Below are 21,978 nucleotides of genomic sequence, written 5' to 3' on the forward strand. Positions count from 1 at the left end.
GCCCAGGCACAGTGCCTGGCACTTGGTCATTGGTGGCTAATAATACCATGACTCTTATTAATACCATAATGGAATCCTCTGGCAGGAATGTGCAGGAAGGGCCGGTGGGACTCCCACATGCTCCCCAAATGACCTGAGCTCCAGGCAGCTGGGCTCATTGGCCCTAGTCCATTTCTTGTTGCTGCCAAAGTCCTCAACACCCAGTAGCAGAGAGGGGAAACTCAGGGATGAAAAGCGGAGGCGAGCGTGCTTCAACTCAACTGCAAATTTATTAGAAAGGCCATGGACAGATGAACCCTGAGTAACCAGCTGAGGAAGAAATGAAAAAGAGCCCCTGCCTCTCTTGGCCCGCCCCACAGGCCTCTTGTGAACTCTGTCCTGGAGCAGACTCCAACACAAGTCAGCCCAAAAGTGCTTCCGGGATCCTCCTCCTGGGGCTGCCCAATCTCCCTGCAGGGAACCCACTGGCGGAGCCGGTGTAGATGCTGGTGCCTGAGCTGGGGGCCACGGGGTCCTGGTCCTCTCTTCCAGCAGGAAGAGGTTTAGACCAACCCCGCCACCCTCCAGGAGAACAGAACGGAAAAGGAGCTGACTGCGAATAGAGCAAGTTCTGCTAAACAGCCGAGGGCTCTGGAAGGTGGTGCCGGACTGCCTTGGAGGTATGTGCAGATGGCTACAGATGGCCCATCGTGGGGTGCCCCGGGGTAGGATACCAAAGCTCAAAGGATTCTCAGCCGCAGAGAGCCTTGGTGTGACTCAGTGCCCCTCCTGGGGCTGCAGTGGCTATTTCTGCTCCCAGAAAGGCAAATGGATCTTGTAAAAAAATCCATGGCGGTTTTTGCCATTTTTTTCCTTAAAAAAAGATGAGTTTGTACAGTGAATTGATTTCAACCAGCAGAGCATGAGCCGAGAAGAGTCCATCCCGGGGAAGGAGAAGGCACTTCTCACACCCTCAGTGGGGGTGATCTGGGCTGGCTGCTTCCTGGGCCCCTCGGGGCTCTGCTCCCGCTGGCCCCGTGACTCAGGCCTGCTCCCTCTGGGAAGTATGCTGCCTCTATCAAGCCAGCACCGCCCTGTGGCCTGGACGCTCTGGCTTCTCACAGGGTGGTGGACGGCAGCTTCCTCACCCGCCGCTGGGCCAGGATCGATGACTCGATGGGCTTCAGCTGAGGGGTGGGCTTGGAGCTGTTGAGTGCAGAGTAGGTGGCTGCCATGGCCCCCTGGGAGAGAAGAGGGGAGGTCAGACCACAACGGCAGGCGGTGCAGGCGGGAGCGGGGACATGCGCACCCCTGCCGCTCTCAGTGTTCTACACCCGCCCGGCCCCCTGTTAATCCAGCCTCGGCGGTCCTTCATGGTCAGTAGTCCTGCCTCCTCCATCAGACTGGAGGCTTCACAGGTCAGAGCCTCGGTTCCCCAGAGGACCATGGACACCCTTGCATATTAGAAAGGAGCTCCCCGAGGCCAGACAGATACGGCATCTGCAGGCTATGCCGCCCAAGTTCTTGCCCTTGGAACCCTGGCCTGGGCCACCAGAACCCCAGCAGCCGGGAGTGGCCGTACCTTCACAAGCTGCAGGTCCTGGTGGGACAGCTGGCTCTGAGGGAGCTTGTCCTTCTGGGTGATCCATGGGTGCTGCAGGACCTGCTTGGCTGTGAGGCGCTGGTGGGGGTCCACATGCAGCATCTTGGACACCAGGTCCTGGGAACGTGGCAGACAAGACGGTTGGTGGAGTTGGCAGCGGAGCACAAAGCTGCACCCACTGATGAGAAATGGGCAAGCGGCCGTCTCCCGCTGTCTCCCGCCTGAACCCTCCCAGTCGCCCCTGTAATCCATTCTCCACATTGCTCCAAGGCCTCCCCAAGCACATGCCCTTCTTTGGGACTTCCTCCTGGAATGTCCTTTCCTTTCTCGTTCACCTTCTAGAAGCCAGGCAGGGAGGTGGGGAGAACCTAAGATTGAGATCAGGCAGACTCAAGTTCAAAACTTGACTCTTCTGCTGATCAAGTGAGTATCCTGGGCAAATTACTTCAACACTCCGAGCCTCAGTTTCCCCTCTGAGAAGGAGGGAGAACAACAATATCTGCCTCATAAGGCTGATATGAGGTACTATTTATTAAGGGCTCGACCTGTTGTCTGGCACAGAGGCTCCCATAACTGGAAGCTTGCTAATACTGAGAGCTCAAATGTTCCCTCCTCTGAGAAGGCCTCTCTGCTTGACGTGATCAGTAGCTCTACTCCATGCCTCCAGTGCCTGCACCCCTGGAGGAGGACTTGCCTTTCTCTGCTGCCTGGCATCTCTGTTCCTTGTATGCAAGCCTCTATCTCTCCCTACACCCATTTCCCTCAAGGCAAGGGCTGTGATTACGCAGCCTTCTGTCCCCCTGCAGAGCTCAGAACATGGGAAGGGCTGTGAATGATCACCAAGTTGTCCAAACAAGGTAGGACAGCAGTCTGCCTGGGAACCTTCCGCTTGGAGAAATATAGCAACAGCGATTTGTGGAACATTCCACTTGCAGAAAGGAGGTTGCAGGTTACCTCTTCATGAACTGCTAAAGAGCCCTGGGATGGGACCCTGCCTCCCCATCCCAAATGAGCTGGGCCTCACAGACTCACCTTGGCTGTCTCTGAAACTGTGTTCCAATTTCCCCCACTCAGGGTGAACTTCCCACTGCCGATCCGGGTCAGGATTTCCTCCGGTGTGTCACTGGGTCCATTGGCAAATGGAGTGTATCTGGAGAAAAGTCCACCCAGTTGGGGTATAGCCTCTGGCCTCCATCCTGGGGTTAGGGGTGGGGGTCGGGAGCTGTGTTTCTCCCTTCAGACTGAGTCCTCCCCAGGGCAGTGTCTTGCCCTTCCATGTGGGGCTCCCAAAAGCAGGGCTGAGTCCCTCGCCTTGGCCAAGCACCGGCCCCGCCTGTGCACTAGGGCTGGAGGGAGGGACCGGGGAGGAGGGGCCGCTCACCCCGCCAGCATGGTGTACAGGAGAATGCCCAGGCTCCAGATGTCGCAGCCTTCATCGTAGCCCTGGCGTTTCAGCACCTGGCAGGAAGGAAGGCAGGGGAGGGTGGTTAGTCTGAGGGGCAGCGGCAAGTGGCCCCATATGCTTGCGTGCTGCTCCCCAAAGGGCAGGACAAGGTACCGAAGCCAAGACCATACAGACTGGAATCCTGGACCACGTGGGGCCTCTGTAAAAGGGCACAAGGCCTCCTGTGCCAGGCTCCCTTACTCTCGCAGGTGAGGAGGCCAGAGCACTCACCTCGGGGGCCACAAAGTTGGCAGTGTAGCAAGGTGTCATGAGGAGCCCATTCTCAGCCCGCAGCTGCTTGGCAAAGCCAAAGTCGCAGATTCGCAGGCACTCGGGGTTCCCAGACTCGTCCACGTACAGGATGTTGCTGGGCTTGAGGTCCCTATGAACAACCTAGGGGCAGGGGGTCCGGTCAGTTCTCAATGTGGGCAGGCTGCTAGTGGCCCAGGTCAATTGCCAGGGATGAGACAGTTAGGAAGACGGGCCCAGAGAGGGACAGAAGGACCCAGAATCTGAAAGGAAGGGAAGGGGCTGAAATGGGGCCCTTAGTGCTGCTGCTCCTGCCGACTTGAATTTCGTGTGGATGTCTGCGAGGCAGCCCTAATTTCACCTGTCCACACCAAACTCTACTTATTTCTCCCCTCAAATCTGCTCATCACAGTTTTTCCTAAAGACAACTCCACCGATGCTTCCCATTGCTTGGGTCAAAATCCTGAGTCCTCCTCAATTCCTCTTTTTTTCTTATATTCCTCAATCAAGGCATCAGTAAGCTCTGCCGTCTCTACCACTGAAATATATCCAGAGCCCAACCACTTTTCAACCCCTCTACTGGCAGCACTGATTCCAACCAGGGACGGGATCATCCCTCACCTGTATTACAGCAACCACCTCCTAACTGGTCTCCCTGCTTCCGCCCTGCCTCCTACAGTCCTAAATACAGCAGCCAGGGCGCCTGGGTGGCTCAGTCGTTAAGCATCTGCCTTCAGCTCAGGTCATGATCCCGGGGTCCTGGGATCGAGTCCCGCATCGGGCTCCCTGCTTGGAGGGGAGCCTGCTTCTCCCTCTCCCTCTGCAGCTCCTCTTGCTTGTGTGCACGCTCTCTCTCTCTTTCAAATAATCTTTTTTAAAAATATATACATACATACACACAGCAGCCAGAGGGATCCTGTTAAATTAAGTTAGATCATGTCATCCTGGCTGGAACCCCTCCAAGGTTTCCCCTTTTAAGAGGCAGAGTCCTTCCAAAGGCCTACATGGCCCCACCTGATCTTTCCCCTGCCCCTCACCCACATCTCTTGTACTCTGTTGTCCTCTAGCACCCTCCTCCTTGCTCAATCAGCTTCAACCACACCAGCCTCTTTGCACTTTCCTTCAACATGCCAAGCACACTCCTGCCTCAGGGCCTTTGCACTCACTGGTCCCACTTTTAGGAACATTCTTCCCTCAAGCATCTGCCTGGCTCATTCTCTTGTTTCTTTCAGGTCTCAGCTCAAATGTTACCTTATCAGTGAGGACTTCCCTAGACCACTCCATATAAAATAGCAAATACCAACCAGTACTCCTTAGGCTCCTCACCCTGCTTTATTTTTATCCATAGCATTTACCTCCATTTGACATAATATTTACTTAATTGTTTTTCTGAATCCACCCACTGGAATGTAAGTTCCATGAGTGTTTTGTTCACTGCTGTATCTCAACAGTTAAAATAGTTCCTAGCACAGAGCAGGTATTCAAGGAGCATCTGTCCAATGCCTGAATGACACTCACTACTGAGGCCTGAAGCAAATGACTCCTCTGGCCCCCCTCTGCTCCTCTGTAATCTGAGGGCTGAACCACTCCACTTTCCATCCTCCCCCCGTCCCTCTGTAGGGTTCTATGTAGAGCCAATCCCCCATGACCTCATTATCAACAACTCTCAGATTGCCAACCCTAGCCCAGAACTTTCCTGAGTCCAGAATCATATAGCTGCTTGCCAGAGATCAACCACTGAATGTTCCACAGACCCTCGAACCCAACGCATCCCAGGCTAAACTCGGTCTCACCCTCTTGCTCTTCCTCCCATAAGCTAATAGGGTGTTGTCAAAAACCTTCCATGGATCCCTACTACCTGCAAGATAAAGCCCAAAGTCCCCATCCTGGTTGTGGGAGGCTCAGTTACCCATTCCAGCCTCACTGTGCACCACAACCCCTCAAGTGTCCTGAGCTCAGGCCAATGGAGGCTCCTTCGACCATAACCATATGTCTGTGAAATGGCTGCTCGCCTCCAGCACCCCAGCACAGAGCAAATGCTAAGTGAACTCTGTGCAATGAATGAACAAATCCACCTCTGAAACACATAGAGATCTTACAGGTGAGGCTAGTTGACTCTCACAGGTTAGTTGGCTTTATGAGATGATCCTTTCATAGCCCCAGTTGAGCCCCAAGCCCTCTAGCAGGTGCCAGTGGGGCAGGTAGGTTGGAGGGTAGACATGGCCCTGACAGTCCACCTCCACAGAGGGAACAGTGCCCAATGAGGAGAGGGCTACATCGGCAGGGTGGTCTGGGTGACACCTGCGAATTGTATCCATACTCTTGGAAGCCCCTTCCTGGGCTGTGCCTGACCAGCTCCTAGGGCTCTGTCTTTCCTAATACAATCATATGGCCCCAAAGACAAGGCCAGACCCCAAGAATGTGGGCCCAGCCAAGCTTTCCAGAGGTCAGGGATGCTCAGCCTGGCTGAGTGTATGAGTGATCTTCCTGGTTTCCAAAGTACTCTCCATGGTCTCATGGGGGCTGCCGCGACACCTAGGTCAGTGGGCAGGGCAGGGACTGCCGGCTCTGTTCTCCAGAGAAGGAAACCAGGGCTATGAGAAGAGAATGGACTTGTTCATGTAAATAAGAAGCAGAGGTGGGGCTTGAACCCAGCTATGACCTTAATTCCACAGTCTGCAGTTTGGTGTGACACAGATGACACTTTTGGGATATGGAAGTTTTCGAGCTTGATCCTGCCCTCACACAACACAGAGAAATGACAAACTCCTCCAGGTACTGTGGCTCACTACAGCAGGAAGCACCCCCTCCGCCCCAGTGATTCTAATACCTGTCCCCCCCCCACCCTGGTTCTGTGGGGGGGGGGGAGGCTCCCATCCCCCTGCACTAAAGACCACAACAGGCGGGGCAAGCGAGGAGGGACACCAGGCTGAGAGGGAGCCAGGCCAACCAGTCTAAGGGGCAGCTGCGACCTACCCTACTCCAGCGGACAGTCCCCGCACAGCAACTCAGGCCCAGGTTTCAAAAGGAGCCTAATTACCCAACTCAACCAAACCCAAAGCAAAGAAACCACCCCACAGCCTGCAGGCCAAACAAAATACGCACGCAGGTCAAATGCAGCCAGTGAGTGGTAGGCTGCGGCCTCTGGCAGAGCTGTGATTTCGGTCGGGCCAGAGTGTGAATCCTGACTTTAGCAGCTTGTGTGATCTTGGGCGTGTCACTTCCCCTCTCTAGCCCTCGGTTTTCTCACCTGGGAAATGGGACTGGTGACAGTGTTGAGGCCAGAAGGAACAGATGAGTATATGAGTTATGTACCAGGACCATTTAGCCCCGGGCTTGGGAAATGGCAGCTGTGGTCACAGTGACTCCAGCACTCCCCGGGCTGACCCCACCGCCGTGCTGGATCTTAAGCTACAGAGCGCGCTTGTTAAGAAGCACTCAAAGGGGCGCCTGGCTGGCGTGGTCGTTTGGGTAGCTGCCTTTGGCTCACGTCATGATCCCAGGGTCCTGGGGTCAAACCCCGCATTGGGCTCCCTGCTTCGTGGGGAGCCTGCTTCTCCCTCTCCCTCTGCTGCTCCCCCTGCTCATGTACTCGTGCGCGCTCTCTCTCCGTCAAATAAATAAAATCTTTTTTTTTAAGATTTTATTTATTTGAGGGAGAGAGAGAGTGAGAGAGCATGAGCAGGCGGGAGGAGCAGAGGGAGAGGGAGAAATGGACTCTCCGTTGAGCAAGGAGCCCGATGTAGGGCTCGACCCCAGGACCCTGGGATCATGACCTGAGCCGAAGGCAGGCGATTAACCGACTAAGTCACCCAGGCGCCCCAAATAAATAAAATCTTTTAAAAAAGAAGCACTTAAAGATTAGAAGACAACAAAGATGGGCAAACTAGAGGACTGGGAAGGCAGATTAGCGAGGAGACTTTTACTTACCCCCAGAGCCTCAGCTCCCTCACCTCTACAATGGGCATAACGACTTCCACTGTCTGTTGGAACCATTAGGTGAGTTGATATGTAAAGTGCTTAGAAATCTGTCTGGCCTGTGGGAACTGCTGTGTAGCGCCAGCTACCATTAGCAGCCACACCTCTGTTGTCCTCATCACTGGAGGAGTGCATTTAGGCGCCTGGGACCAGACACAGACACACACACACACACACACACTGCAACCCGGAGGGTCCACTGCTCGGTGTGCACACAACATCACAATACCCAGGGGTGGTCACCAAAAGACAAGCGCTAGAATGTCACGGCAGCATTATGTACTTGTCATCGTCGAAAACTGGTAACAACCCAAAGTCCCTTAACAGCAGAAGGGACCACAGAAGCACTGTCTGTTCATACAGCAGAAGTTACACTGCAGTGAGGATGAGGGAGCGACAGCCGCACTATGACATGGAGGATTCACAGAGCCAGAGGCAACAGAGAAGGTGTTTGTAAAATTCAAAGATGAGCAAAACCAATCGAAGCTGTTAGCAGTTAGCTTAGAATGGTCATCCTTGGGAAGGGGGCAGGGACTGGCAGGGATATGACAGAATTTGGGGAAACTGGAAAAGCCTTGATTTTTTTTTTTTTAAGATTTTATTTATTCGTTTGACAGAGACACAGCGAGAGAGGGAACACAGGCAGGGGGGGTGGGGGAGGCAGAAGCTGGCTTCCCGCTGAGCAGGGAGCCCGACGCGGGGCTCGATCCCACACCCTGGGATCATGACCTGAGCCGAAGGCAGACGCCTAACGACTGAGCCACCCAGGCGCCCCAAAATCTTTGATTCTTGATCTGGGTGCTGGTTACGTGGGTGTATTCACTTTCTGAAAATTTACTGACTTGTACGTTAGGATTCGTGTTTATGTCATACTTCAGTAAAAAGATAACATTAAAACAAATAGAAAGTCCCAGTGGACCCTCTTGCTGGTCATCCCCTTCCCAACCCTCTTAGGAGAGTCTCAGCTTCTAAACCAGAGATACTGCCAATTCATAATCAGCTCAAAGAATCTCCCTCCAAATACCTCAATGAGAGTTTCCCATTTCCTCATCATCTCCCTTGGTATTTGGAAAGGGCCAGAAACTTCAGAGACCCACAGACTCGCAACACTGGGAAAGAGACCACTTTCTCCCATAACACTCCCCCGCACGTGGTTGTCTGTACTTGGAGTTTATATGTCCCTAGGGGGGGACATAGAGAGGAGGCAGCTCTCACTCTACAAAGCCCTTCCTTGCTTTGAGCTTGACCCATTGGAAACTCACTGCTTTGGCTCTGTCTTCTAAACCTTCTTGGGGGTAACTCTAACTAGGACTCACTTGAGAACAAAACAGGAAAAGGAAACATTTACTACCTGACCTGACATATTTAAATATTAGTCTATTTGCACTGGCCATTTCAAAAGCCAAAACCACTTCGAACATGACCATTAAAATGGTACATGTGGTAAGCAGACTGAAGTTCTGATTCTTTTTTTTTTTTTAAGATTTTATTTATTTATTTTTTGTCAGATAGAGAGAGAGAGCACAAGCAGGGGGAGCAGCAGGCAGAGGGAGAGGGAGAAGCAGGCTCTCTGCCAAGCAAGGAGCCCGATGCGGGGCTCGATCCCAGGACCCTGGGATCATGACCTGAGCCGAAGGCAGACACTTAATGACTGAGCCACCCAGGCATCCCACTCTGATTCTTTTTTACAAAAGAATCCCCCTCATAAATTAGACAGAATGAGACACTGCCATTTTTGCAAACCCTAATGAAATGATTGATGCAGGCAAAGATCCTGAAAGGATGAAACCACTGCATGAGAGGTTGGTGACAGTCTTTACAGTACACTGTTGGGCTCACCCACTGCCTGCCACCCATTCACCCATCCCTAGACTGTTACCACCTGAGGGGACCAATGACTAATGGGGGCAAAGTGATGCTGTGCTTGGGGATGTGACGCCGTATGAAGTACACCACACCTCCCATGAAGTGTTTTCTAACTCCTTGCTTCTGAAAAGAAGTTGAAGCAGAATATAATGAAGATTTTAGAAATACAGGCAATAGAGAAACAATTAAAATGATGCCATAGGGCACCTGGGTGGTTCAGTCGGTTAAGCGTCTGCCTTCGGCCCAGGTCATGATCCCAGGGTCCTGGGATTGAGTCCCCAGTTGGGCTCCCTGCTCAGTAGGGTCTGCTTCTCCCTCTGCCCCTCCCCCCGCTCATGCTCTCTCTCTCTCTCTCTCTCTCTCTCAAAAATAAATAAAATCTTAAAAACAAAAGGTAATACTTTTTTAAAAATGATGCCATAAGGAAGCAAACAGACACATTCAGAATGTGGGACATTCCACAGAACTGATCTCTTCAACTAGTCAGCGGCATAAAAAAGGGAGGTTTTACTATGGAGGTTATGTGGATGTATACATTTAACAAAACTCTTCAGGTTATACACTTAAGCTCTACCGTATGCAAATTTTATCTCCATTTTTGAAAAGAGACTTAAGGGATTTAACAAGTGAAGGAAAGGTGTAAATCTTACAGAGATTGTGATTCCAATATACTAATGGCAAAAAGATTTTTTGAAAGGACAACAGGGAAATGTATCTATTGATAGGTACTACGTGAACACAAGTAATTGTTAATTTTGAGAGTTGTTATGAAAGACAATGTCTTTTTTAGGGTTACAGATATACAACTAAGATTGTGTGAGGTCTGAGATATGCTTTAAAATACTTTAATTATAGGGGCGCCTGGGTGGCTCAGTCGTTAAGCGTCTGCCTTCGGCTCAGGTCCTGATCCCAGGGTCCTGGGATCGAGCCCCGCATCGGGCTCCCTGCTCAGCGGGAAGCCTGCTTCTCCCTCTCCCACTCCCCCTGCTTGTGTTCCCTCTCTCACTGTGTCTCTCTCTGTCAAATAAATAAATAAAATCTTTTAAAAAAAACTTTAATTATAGGGTCAAGTGTCATAATGTCTGTAACTTCCTTTCAAATGCACCTGTAAAAATATATGTTTATGTGCAGAGATAAGGATATAGAGGTAGAGACAAAGACAAACAGAGATAAAGAAAATGTGGCAGACTGTTAAGATTTGGTGAATCTAGAAGAGCAATGGTTTTCATAAGATTCTTTTAACTTCTCTATAGATTTGAATGTTTTCCTCAATAAAAGGTTGGGAGAAATACCCCAGCAACAACAAAAAAAGAAAGAGAGGGAAGGAGAGAGGGTAGGAGGGAGATAAAAATCTCAACAATTCTTGAATCTGGGTGATGGGTATCTGGAGGTTCATTATACTCTTCTCATAGTTTTGTATAGATTTAAAAATTTTGACAATAGAAAGTTAATTAAAAAAAAAAAGGCACAGCAATGATCTGGCCCTATTCCTCCCTATGCAGCATTTTCCACGGGGCTGCCATGGCCCGTGGAGCCTTCCAAGGGCAGCAATGTGGCAGCTCCTGCTATCCTGAGTTTGCAGATGAGGAAACGGCTCAGAGGCGAGAGGCCTTCCCAGCAGTACACGCAGGACTTGGACATGGCCAATCACTGGATTCCAGAACCTGCATTCTTAACCCCCACGTTGTCTGACTGCGAGCACCCGAAAACATCGTCTCGTCCAGAGAGAAACTCATGCTAACTCTATTTTCAGCTTCTATACACACCACAGGAAATTTTCCACCTCCATCCCATGCAATGATAAAGGCCAAGTCGTATGGTTTGGACAAGCACCTCTTCTCTAGCACCTGCTGTCTTTCCAGCAGCATTTCCTCCTGCATCCACTTCCTCTGTCCTAGCAGCCAAACCCACAACCAGATTCAACTCCCTGCAGCCCCTGCAGCTTCCTAACTCAAAGACCCACCCCCGATCTGCAGCCCCTGCAGCTTCCTAACTCACAGACCCACACCTGATCTGCAGCCCCTGCAAGCTTCCTAACTCACAGACCCACACCCGATCTGCACCCCCTCAACCACGTTCCTCAGTCAGACATTCTGGCTCTATTCTTCTCTGGCTGTGTGACCTTGGGCAAGTCACCTCACATCCCTGAGCCTTGGTCTTCTTACCTGTAAAGTGGGGCCAATAACAGTACCTACCTCATAGGTCTGTTGTGAAAATCAGTTGAGATGACGTAAGGAAAGAACTTAGCATGGTGCCTGGCACACAGCAAGCACTGTGTAAACATTCCTTTTCACCATCTGGCCTCATGTCTCCCTCCTTCCCTTCCTTCCATCCCTCTCCTTACCCACCCACCACCCGTCATCTCCCCTCTGGCTGGCTGCCTGAAGACAGCTCCCGCCTGGGCCAGTCGTGGCTCACGCACTCTGCTGATGGTAAGACCCTCAGTAGCTGGCCATCCCCACTGGGTGCCCCCTACCCCAGACTTACCCCCTGGGAGTGCAGGTACTCCACGGTTTTGCTGATGGTGTGCAGGACAAAGCTGGCCTCCCGCTCTGAGAAGAACTTCTGCCGCAAGATCTTGTCTAGCAGCTCCCCACCCCTCATCAGCTCTGTCACCAGGTACACGTGTTTGCCATCATCGTACACCTGTCAGAGATCTCACAGTCAGGGCCCACCCCTCCATGCCAGGCCTGGGCCCCTTGGTTACCCGTTCACCAGGCCAGGAAAGAAGGACATGAGCCTCGGATATGTGTTCTGCTCCGTGCTCCAGTGGCCCTCGTGGGGCCTTCACTTCTCTGGGCCTCTGTCCTCCCTAGACAGGAGGATATTGGCCCTGGTCCCCCCCAAGGGGCAGGAAAGTAGTCAGAGAAGGCCCGAGTCTGAAGTGGAGAGCCTTGGGGCGCCAGCCAGACTGGAGGCACAAAGATCCTTCCCTCCCATGAGCAGAGGAAAATCAGAAGTCAAAGGAATGGCAGTCCTGAGACAAATCCCAGAGTTGAGTGCCCCAGGCCCCATCCTGGTCTCAAGGACCCTCCCACTCACATCTTTCAGAGTGATGATGTTGGGGTGCTGCCCATACCGCAGAAGAATCTCAATCTCTTCTGAGGGATCCCGCTTGCTCTTGTCGATGACCTAAGGAAAGGGGGTACATGGTCGATATCGGGGGACATTCTCCAGAGTCCCTCCCTGCCACGGAGCCCACACTGCAGGGCTTGGGGGGGGGGTCTCCAGCCGCATTCCTTTCACCCACCCACAGAGCCTAAGGCACCCACCCTCCTCTGCCAAAGGGCCAGGGCTACACTGGCCTCCCCCCAGCCCAGCAGCCTTGGCTGAGACATGGTCAAGAGGCCCACCTTGACAGCATACTCCATATTGGTGGCCTTGTGGACACAGCGCTTGCACACGGAGTAGGAGCCCACACCAATCGTCTCCTTTACGACGTAGCCATCGCTAAAAACCAGGTTTTTCCCGTGGAGTTGCTGCAGGAGACCAACAGGTGGGGCTGACCCTCTGCTCTAAAATGCAGGGGTCGTCCCCCAGTGCCCAAGGCCTTAGCTCAGTGAAGGCGGCACCAGGCAGGAGCTGGAGGCCTGGGGCAGAATCTTGGTCCCGTAACCTCGAGCAAACATCTGCTCCCTCTGGGCCTCGGTTTTCTACTCTATGTGGGCACACGCAATGGCTCCAGGCTGTGGTCAGATGGGAGTGACAAGGGCAGGCAACAGAGCCACCACACACACATCAAGAGGTCTGTGGCTCTGAGAAAGCTGGGCAGGCCTGAGGGACGTAGGAGCCCTGAACTGCGTCCTGGCGCTGCCACTTCCTGTGAATGTGGGTGAGTTGCCTCCCCCTTCTGGGGTGTCAGAGCCCATGTCGTGAGGTGTCTTAAGGTTCTGAGCCATTAACAATAGCAAATGCTTCTGTGGTACTTAGTGTGCGGCAGGAACTCTTCTCAGCACTTTTCAGCAGTGACCACATGCCCTGTGACAGCCCTGGTTCATGCCTGTTGTCCTTATACCCAGTCTGGTTTACTGTTTGTCCTGGACAAAGGTGTCTCAGCTGTATAATAAATTACATGGTCACCTTAACTTTCACACACAACCACCTATGGAGGAAGATTCTATCATCATCCCCATTTACAGCTGAGGGCACCGAGGCCCTGGGAAGACATGTGTCTCACTCAAAGTCCTTTACCTTAGAAGCTCTGAACGCGGGCAATGAGCTCCAGAGTCTACACTCAGGCCTCTCACTTCTAAATTTCCCACGGAGCTGGGAAAGCGCATTCATGGGGGACAAATGTGAGGAAACATGAGCCCTCTGCAGCCCCATCCCCGTCAGGGATCTGTCAGCCACCCCACAGCACTACCACCCTGGACACCCCCTCACATTTATTTATCTAGGCTTTACAACGTCCCCGGCTCTGTGCTCGGAAATTTCTATCCATGTCGCCAACCAAGCAGAGAAACTGGGGCCCAAGGAGGTTGGGAGGTCCAATGGACTACACGGTGACAGTCAGGGTTTGAACCCCAGAGCCTGTGCCCTCAGCTGTTCTGCCTTGGTGGCTCCCGGGTAGGAAAGACAACAGAGTAGCAGTCTCCTGCCCGCCTCACCTGTACCACTGAGTGCAGTGGTGCTTGTGTGGCCCGAGGCTTGCCGTCATCCTCCATCAGGCCAGTGGCCACAAAGCTGAAGCCACGGAACAGCTGATGGGCGCCAGCGCTGGGGGGGATGCCTGGGGAGTCTGTGGGGGTGGGAGGGAGATGTCACCCTGAGAAGGCGCCCTTGACCATGGGGCTTCCAGGCCTGCCTCAGCGGCTGGCTGTGGAGGTGGCTTGGGTAGGCCCCTCATGCCAGGCCTCAGTCAGCCCATCTGTTCATGTGTCTTTAGACCAGCCCAGCCCTGACACATAAGAAACATAGAAGACCCCCCCATACTGGGCGTCTGGCCCAAGCCAAGACACTTCATCTCTTTCTGGAGGCTTCCTGCCTCAGGTCTGCCCCTTCGGGCCCATCTTCTGTGCAGCACCAGGAGGGATGGTCCCAACTACAAATCTACCCCCTGCCCGAACACTTCAAGTGCTCCCCTCTGCCCTCAGAAGAAAGCCCAACTCCTCAGCTGGGCAACTGAGGTCCTTACGATCTTAGCTCCCTCTGTCCCCATTCTGCAGCTCAGCCTCACTGGACTCCCCAGGTCCTTAAAGGAGCCCCTGAGCCCCCGCACATGCTATTCCCTGTAACCGGGTACTCCACAGCTCTTCTGTCCTTCAAGGCTCGGCTGTCACGCTCCCCTCTGAGAAACTCTGCCTGAAGCTGCTCCTCCAGCTCCTCACCCCTGTGCAGCTGCACTCGTCACACTGCCCAGTTTTCATGTCTCTCCCCCAACTAGAGTCTGAGCCATATGAAGGCAGGGCCAGCCCCCTGTGGCTGATCACTGGCACACAGCAGGAACCTGGTACATACGGGTCAGATAAGTGAATCAAGATAAGACAAACTGTTGGACAAGTGCTGAGCTCCCTGTCATCAGAGATGTGCAAGCCCAGTGAGAAGAGCACCCCCTCTGCTAAAACCCATCCATCTGGGAATCCTTCCAGAATTAACACTACCCCCCAATATCTGGCCAAAATATTGGGATTTATCAAACTCCCTCCCAGAAGCCCCCTCCTTGGCTTCTCGCAGTAACCCCAGGAACTGAGAGGGTCTGTGGCTGAGCCCGTGTTCTAGATGAGTACACTGAGGTCCAGTGATCAGAGCAGCCAAAGGCGATTCCCACACTTGCCCCTGACCTGCGGGCGCTGCCACCTCTGCTCTGCCAGACTGTCTCCACCTCATGTTTCTGCTGGGTCGGATTCTTTAGTCCTGACGTGAATGTGAGCCTCATGTGTTCGGTCTTCCCAGTGGGCTGGAAGATGCCCCGGGGAAGGGGGCCTGACTTTTCTGCTGTGGCCTTAACCACCCACTCCCCCACCCCCTCACCCAGACACAAAGAGGCCCGTAGAGCCCTGGAGTGGGAGAGTCAGGCTGAATGAGATGGGGACAAAGAGTCGGAGACCTATCCTGCAGTCTGCCCACACACCTGGGCCTGACCACCCCTACATCCCAAGGGGCCCCCGACTCCCTGCTTCCTTCCTGTACCCGCCCAAGATAAGCCAGACCACAGACGCACCCTTGGGTGTGCGGGACGTGAACTCGGTATCAAAGTAGAAGGTGTCGTCAGGTTGAGCCACGGCCGGCTTGAAGGGTGGCTTGATCTCACGACGGTACAGCTTCTGCAAGGTGGGGTGGGCACTCCAGTTACCATGGCGCCCCCACAGCCCATCAGGAGCCTCGGGCAGGAGAAGGTAATTGGCCTGGAGTGCAGGCCATGCAGACAGGGCATAACTGCTGGCACCCTGGGAGGCCAACCTCGCCTCCAAGGCCATGCCGTCACCCTCTGCTCCACATCTGGGGCCCTTGTTGGTAGAAGCCCCCTTCCGCCACAGGTGAAGCCCTGATGGGGGCTCTGGGGTGGACAGACACACTCACATTCCAGTCAATGGTAGAGTAGAAGGCATGCCGCTTGATTTCCTCTGCCCCATCAGGGCCGGAGCCTGAAAGAGCCCAGATGAGGGGTCTGTCCCTGGACGGTCCAAGCCCCCAGACACCCACCCTGTCTGCTGTGTGACCGCACTATGGTCTGGGACCAGCGGCTGCAGCAGTCTACTGGGAGCATGGGGGACAATGGGCTCCCCCTGTCCCCAATCCACCCAGCCATCACCCCAAAGGCCTACTGCCCACTCAGCATTTTCTACTTTCTGGAGACCCTTATGATCAAGCTCCAATGTACTGATGGAAGAAGAAAGTCCCAGAGAGGTCAGGCAATTTGCCCAAGGCCACACAGAACAGAAACTGGTCTCGTTCTGAGATCTGCAGAGGCCCCCATCTCCCTCCCAGCCCAGGCCTCCCCTCTATTGCTCTTATCCCATGTCCTTGTCAGCCACCAGGCAGACTCTCACTCCATTCAACCCCAGGGACCCGGACTGGACCTTACAAAGCTGGTCATGGTCCAGAGGAACCCAGGGGCCAAGGAGCCAAGACACAGTGAACATCTTCTACACAGCAGGCATGTTCATGCAACTTCGTTTGGTCAACGGGGTTCGAGAGCATCATCTCCCATGGAGACGGGGACCCAGGGCTCGGGGAGGTGAAGTCAACTGCCTTGGGTCACTTAGCTCATAAATGGCCCTCATTCAACAAATATTTACGGAGGGACCACTGTGTGGGGGCAGTGAGGACCTGACACAGTGCCAGGATTGGGACCTGTGCCTCCTGATTCTTGAGCTCATGCTCTTTCTGTTGTGCCAGCAGCCTTGGCGAAGGAGCTGTGTGGGGGCCTCTGTCCTTGTCCCCAGGGGGAGTGGGGATGACTCAGTTCCTGCCTTCCCCCTACACACAGGTCACCCCCCCCAAAACACCACACATGGAGCCAGAAAGCAGGGTGGCCCGCGGCATTGTCTGCCCACACAAAGGACAACAACGGCCCCTTTCAGCCCCAGATGTGGCTCTGTGGCCTAGGCTGCAGCTGTACCCCGCTCCCCTCCCGAGCTGGGGCTGCTTACCGAGCCGGTTGGCAGGATTCCGCTTGAACAGGGCCCGCAGGAGGCTCTGGGCTTCCGTGCTCAGAAACTGGGGCATGCCTAGCTTCGCCCTAAAATAGCCCCCAGGTCTCATCAGGGCTGAGCCCGCCCCAGAGGCCCTGTCTCCCCTCCCCACTCTGTCCAGGTCGAATTTCCAGCTCAATCCAGACAAACCATCCACGAACTCACCTCCCAAAGACTTCAGGGATTCCCCACCCAAGCCCGGGAAAGCATAATGCTTAACCCAGAGGAGGGTCTCATTAATGGAGAAATCTGAGGCAGGAACAGGGTATTATTCTGGCCCCCAAGCTGGGGCCAGCATCGGCGGAAACCCTAAAGTATCAGGGCAGGGCTGGTGCTTACTTCAGAATCAGCGTCATGGTCTCTTTCCGGTCCTTCCCCTGGAAGGGCAGGGAGCCCGTCAGCATCTCAAACTGCAAAGGACAAGGGTCTATGAGGCTCTGGTCTCCATCTCCCATGTCCCCCACCTCGTCCCACCCAGGCCACTCAGCTCCATTCCCAGGACTCTTGCTGGACTGTGGCAGGTCCACCCGGATCGAGAATTGTGACTGCCTCTCTCTCCTCTGCCAGTCAGAACACCCAGAGCAGTACTAGGGGCTGCGGCTGAGGAGAGGCCCAATCCCGGGCTGGGGGCAGCCCACGTGGGGCCAAGCCTGGAATCCTCCCAAGGAAGGAACCTGCAGCTGGGTAGAGGGTGAGGCAGCCTGGCTGCAAAAATACAGGAGGAAGTCTTAGAGATTATCAAGCCCCTCACTGTACAGAGGAGAAAACTGGGGCCCAAAGCATGGGCTGAATGCTTTACCGCCGTCTGGGCACTCACCATCAGCACCCCGTAGGACCACCAGTCGGCACTGTGGGTGTGGCCCTGGCGGTTGACGACCTCGGGGGCCATGTACTCCACCGTCCCACAGAAGGAATAGGCTTTTTTCTCATGGTCAATGGCCTCCTTGCTCAGGCCGAAGTCTGTGGCAAGAAGGGCAGGAGGACACGTGAGTGGAGCGTCCTTTAGGAAGCCCCCTGCCTTCCTTGCTGCCAACCCCTGCACACCCAGGCCCCCTGCACACCCAACGCCCCTGCCCACAGGCCTGAGGGAATCACCCCCGTGACACTCAGGAGGAGGCTAAGGCCCAGAGAGGTTAGGTGACTGGCTCAAGGTTACCTAGTGGAGAAGCTAGGGTTCACACCCAGGCCATCCCAAGTCTAGGGCCTGGATTTCTGACGACTTCCGAGTGCCTGGCACAGCCTCTCAGGTAGAATGGATCTCCTGGCACTCAGCCCAGGCCTATCAAGAGCCCATCCTGCCCTCCCCTGGGACTTGATGGGTGGGAACAGGGGCCCTCTACTCACCAGTGAGTTTGATGTGGCCCTCCTCATCCAGAAGGATGCTGTAATGGAGAGATGGGTTCTGGTGACACCGTGGGGATTGTGGGGGGTTGGGCCTAGCCCAGAGAAGGTGATCCACCCAGATCCATCTAATGAGAGGCAGGTAGCGTAGACTGGTGCTGCCATGCAGATGTGTTGCCTGCCTTCTTTGCTAATCCTTGAAACAACGGGCTGAGGTAGGGACTATAATGGCCCTATTTTAACAATGGGGAATCTAGGGGCACCTGGGTGGCTCAGTCGTTAGGCGTCTGCCTTCGGCTCAGGTCATGATCTCAGGGTCCTGGGATCGAGCCCCGCATCGGGCTCCCTGCTCAGCGGGAAGCCCGCTTCTCCCTCTCCCAATCCCCTTGCTTGTGTTCCCTCTCTCATTGTGTCTCTCTCTGTCAAATAAATAAATAAGATAAAACAACCAATGGGGAAACTAAAGCTCAGGGAAGTTAAGTAACTCCACACGGTCACAGAGCTAATAGGTGGTGGAGATAAGATTTGAATTCAGGTCTGCCTAACTCTAAAGCCAGATCTCTTTCCAGCCCAGCACCTACTCCCCTGGGCTCCCCCGAGTTACCATTTGAGGATATTTAGCTATTAAGGAAAATTCTAGAGAGGACCATATCAAGGAACAACCTTTAGTGATGGCATCTCAGACATCACACTGGATTAGCAAAAAATGTAGGCAATCACCTGCACGGAGGAGCCTCAGCCTTGTCAACGGCAGCAATGGTGATTAGGCAGCCCCCCAAGGTAGGCCTGCTGCCACCACCACCCCACTCCACCCACCTATTCGGGGGGCAGCCATAGAGAGGGAGACTTTGTTGGGGAGTCACAGCCACCCGTCAGGAGAGACCCCAGGGCCTGCCTCTGCACTCCCTAGGGAGGCTGGTATGGAGCTCGGGCTTCACTCACTTTTCAGGCTTGAGGTCTCTGTAAATGATGCCCAGGCTGTGCAGGTGGTCCAGGCCCAAAGCCAGCTCAGCCAGGTAAAACTTCACGTCCTCCTCTGTGAACATCACCTACAAGAGGCGGGAGAGGGCGTCAGCTGGGAGCGCCTCTTCGTCAGGAGCTAGGGCACTAGGCAATCAGCAGCTTCCTGGTCCTCAGGGCCCACCCTGGGGAGGACCCTTAGACACCCCCAGGCCATACTCTCTTCTCTTTATAAAGGGGGTTGAGTATGAAATGACCAACACACAAGTCACTCATTGTGGCATTGTTTGGAAGTAACAAAAGGGTTGCAAAGAGCCCAAGGGTTGAGCAGAAGACTGAAATGAACTGTCTCTCCCATGCATGATGGAGAGCTATGTAGCCATAAAGGCACAAGGAATCTCTCCATGTTCTGACACGGATCGATCTCTAAGATACACTGTCTTGAGCAAGGCAAGATACAGAACGGTATATACAGGGTAGTGCTTTTTCTGTAAGAAAATGGGGGTTGGAATTCAGAACGTGTATGAGAATGGTTTGTATTACTAAAGAAACATGGGGTGCTTAAACAAGAAATCAATAAAAATGTTTACCTATGGGGGGTAGAGGGACTGGGGTGGGAGGAAGACTTCTCAATGAGATTTTTCTTTTCAATCATGTAAACGTATTACCTATTCAAACATTAAAATAACATTTAAAAAATTTTTTTAAAGTTTGTTTCTCTTCTGAAGGTTGACTTGTATTAATGGTCCCATTTTTATATCTGGCTCAAATTCTTTTACGTCAGTTAAAATCTTTTTGGTTAGGGGCGCCTGGGTGGCTCAATCAGTTGGGCGTCTTGCCTTCAGCTCAGCTCGTGGTCTCGGGGTCCTGCGACTGAGCCCCACGTCAGGCTCCCTGCTCAGTGGGGAGTCTGCTTCTCCCTCTCCCTCAGCCTCTGTCCCTCCCACTCATGCTTGCTCTCTCTCTCTCTCTCAAATAAATAAATAAAATCTTAAAAAAGAAAATCCTTTTGGTTAACACATAGGACATAATGTTAAAATACCCAGATTTCTGGGAGGATTTGCGCTTCTTCCCATCCTCAAAGCCTTGCCCGGGGCAGCCTTGGAAGAATGGAGGTGGAGAGGTGAAAGACCCCTTAGCTCCTGGGAATCAGGGTGGCGTCAGACGCAGGCCCTGATCCTCCTCACCCATCCTGGGAGAAACTCTGAGGCTTGGCCGGGGTGTACCCTCTGTCCCAGGGTGGGTTCCTAGGTCAGGGTCTGCTAGGCAGGCCTGGGTGGTCCCAGGTCCAAGCCACACTGGTCACGTTCTTCACAGAGCTCTGGGATGAGACGCCTCGTTGTCTCTCCAGCTCCATCCCGGGGCCCTATGGCGGTGGGGTGTCAGCTCACCTCTTTGGAGAGCCGTGTGAAGAGGTCCCCGCCACGCAGGAAGTCCAGAATAAGATAGAGCTTTCCCTCAGTCTGGAAGGCTGGGGAGAGGGGAAAAGGCAATGGTGGAGCCAGCTGGGCCCTGGGCCCTGCCCCTCTACCCTAAGCTCCCTTGGCCTGCTGGGGGTGGGGGCAACACCGGGGGAAGGCAGCAGCCCACAGGTAGGGCAAAGCCTGGCAGGCAGGGTGGGAATTCAAGTAGGGTCTGTGGTCTCACCATAGTGCAGCTTCACCACAAACGGGTGGTTTACATCAGCTAGGATGTCTCTCTCCATCTTGGTCCGAACGCGGTCACGCACTGGCCAGAAGAGAAAGGCAGTCACGGAGAATCTAGCCCCCGCAAAACAGTCATTCCCCAGGCCCTGGCTAAGAAGGGCTGCTCTCTTTTCCAAGTGTTCTTCACACCTCATGGCAGTGCCCAGGGCTGAGCCCTGGGCGCCCTGCCCATCCCTCGAGCCCCATCTCCTGCTGTGCCCCATCAGAGGCCATTCAACCCAGTCTGTCCAAGCAACCTGCCCTGTCCTCTGCGTGCCCTTAGCCTTTGCCCCCGAGGCTCCCCCGGAACGCTTTTACCAGCCTCCGCCCCACCTGGCACAAAAGTCCCTAATGCCGGTCTGGGGGATGGAGAGTATAGTCACCCGGGAGCTAGTTAGGCAGATTCTTTCCTTGGGCCTAAAATTCAGACTCATGGGTCTTAGCGGCCACCCTCACATCCTTTTTTTTTTTTAAGAATAAAAGTCCCTAGGCATTCTGATCACCAGCAGGTTCTTCTTTGACTCAGCTCAGGCCTCACCTCCTCCAGGAAGTCTTCCTTAAACTGCTAAGCTGAATTAGGGCCCTCTCTCCTACAGTGCTCGTGCTTGCCCCTTCAGAGTACTTTTCACCTTCTCTTTTAATTTTTTCGTTTCCCTCACCAGATGCGGCCTGGACCATGCTGGAGTTGGACTATTCCAGCCACTGTTTCCCAAATATACCTTACATTTTTACACTTCTGCTCAGGCAAACAGCTTCTCCTTCCTGGGGTACTCTGCCTCTACTATTTTTAGTCTGGAGAACTCCTAACTCCTCCTTCAAGGCACAGCTCAAGTGGCCCCTCCTTATGTGAGCCCAGCCTCTGTGAGGCTGCAACTCGCCATCCCCCGGGCTCCCCGCTCACAGCCCCAGCTGCTCCAGACTGCAGCCGTGGCTTGGCCACTCCTGCCCTGGCCTGGGAGACCTTCACAGCAGTGCCCAAGTCCTCCATCCTCCCCCTCCACGGCTCCCATCATCCCTCCTGGGGAATGACTTCTACCCCTACCAGGTTGGCCTGAGAGCATCAAAGCTACAGCACCCCACAAACAACCCTTCACGGGCCACAGGACCCCTAAAGTCGACAAGGCCGACACTTCTTTTTTTTTTTTTTTTAAGATTTTATTTATTTATTTGAGAGAGAGAGAGAGAGCACACGAGAGGGGGGAGGGTCAGAGGGAGAAGCAGACTCCCCGCTGAGCAGGG

At 53.8% G+C, this 21,978-nt stretch overlaps 1 protein-coding gene across 4 annotated transcripts in view; it reads right to left on the reverse strand.

Moving 5' to 3' along the window:
- Positions 1-250: 250 nt before the first annotated feature.
- The window catches only part of RPS6KA1 (ribosomal protein S6 kinase A1), a 37,833-nt gene continuing 16,105 nt past the window's right edge, over positions 251-21,978 (reverse strand). For all 4 annotated transcript variants that reach the window (XM_025855670.2, XM_025855671.2, XM_025855672.2 and 1 more), the window contains 18 exons: positions 20,702-20,782; positions 20,446-20,525; positions 19,037-19,143; positions 18,098-18,135; positions 17,571-17,713; positions 17,093-17,163; positions 16,712-16,800; positions 15,639-15,703; positions 15,280-15,382; positions 13,727-13,857; positions 12,473-12,598; positions 12,162-12,251; positions 11,607-11,765; positions 3,258-3,419; positions 2,964-3,040; positions 2,615-2,732; positions 1,562-1,699; positions 251-1,220 (listed from right to left, as the gene is read on the reverse strand). In XM_025855670.2, coding sequence (XP_025711455.1) covers positions 1,098-1,220; positions 1,562-1,699; positions 2,615-2,732; positions 2,964-3,040; positions 3,258-3,419; positions 11,607-11,765; positions 12,162-12,251; positions 12,473-12,598; positions 13,727-13,857; positions 15,280-15,382; positions 15,639-15,703; positions 16,712-16,800; positions 17,093-17,163; positions 17,571-17,713; positions 18,098-18,135; positions 19,037-19,143; positions 20,446-20,525; positions 20,702-20,782 — 1,901 coding nt within the window. In that variant the 3' untranslated portion in view covers positions 251-1,097. The remainder of the gene's footprint in view (positions 1,221-1,561; positions 1,700-2,614; positions 2,733-2,963; positions 3,041-3,257; positions 3,420-11,606; positions 11,766-12,161; positions 12,252-12,472; positions 12,599-13,726; positions 13,858-15,279; positions 15,383-15,638; positions 15,704-16,711; positions 16,801-17,092; positions 17,164-17,570; positions 17,714-18,097; positions 18,136-19,036; positions 19,144-20,445; positions 20,526-20,701; positions 20,783-21,978) is intronic.

The sequence above is a fragment of the Callorhinus ursinus genome, unplaced genomic scaffold (assembly GCF_003265705.2).
Source record: "Callorhinus ursinus isolate GAN/ISIS: 27379988/994484 unplaced genomic scaffold, GSC_fseal_2.0 scaffold18, whole genome shotgun sequence".
NCBI classification, from domain to species: domain Eukaryota; kingdom Metazoa; phylum Chordata; class Mammalia; order Carnivora; family Otariidae; genus Callorhinus; species Callorhinus ursinus.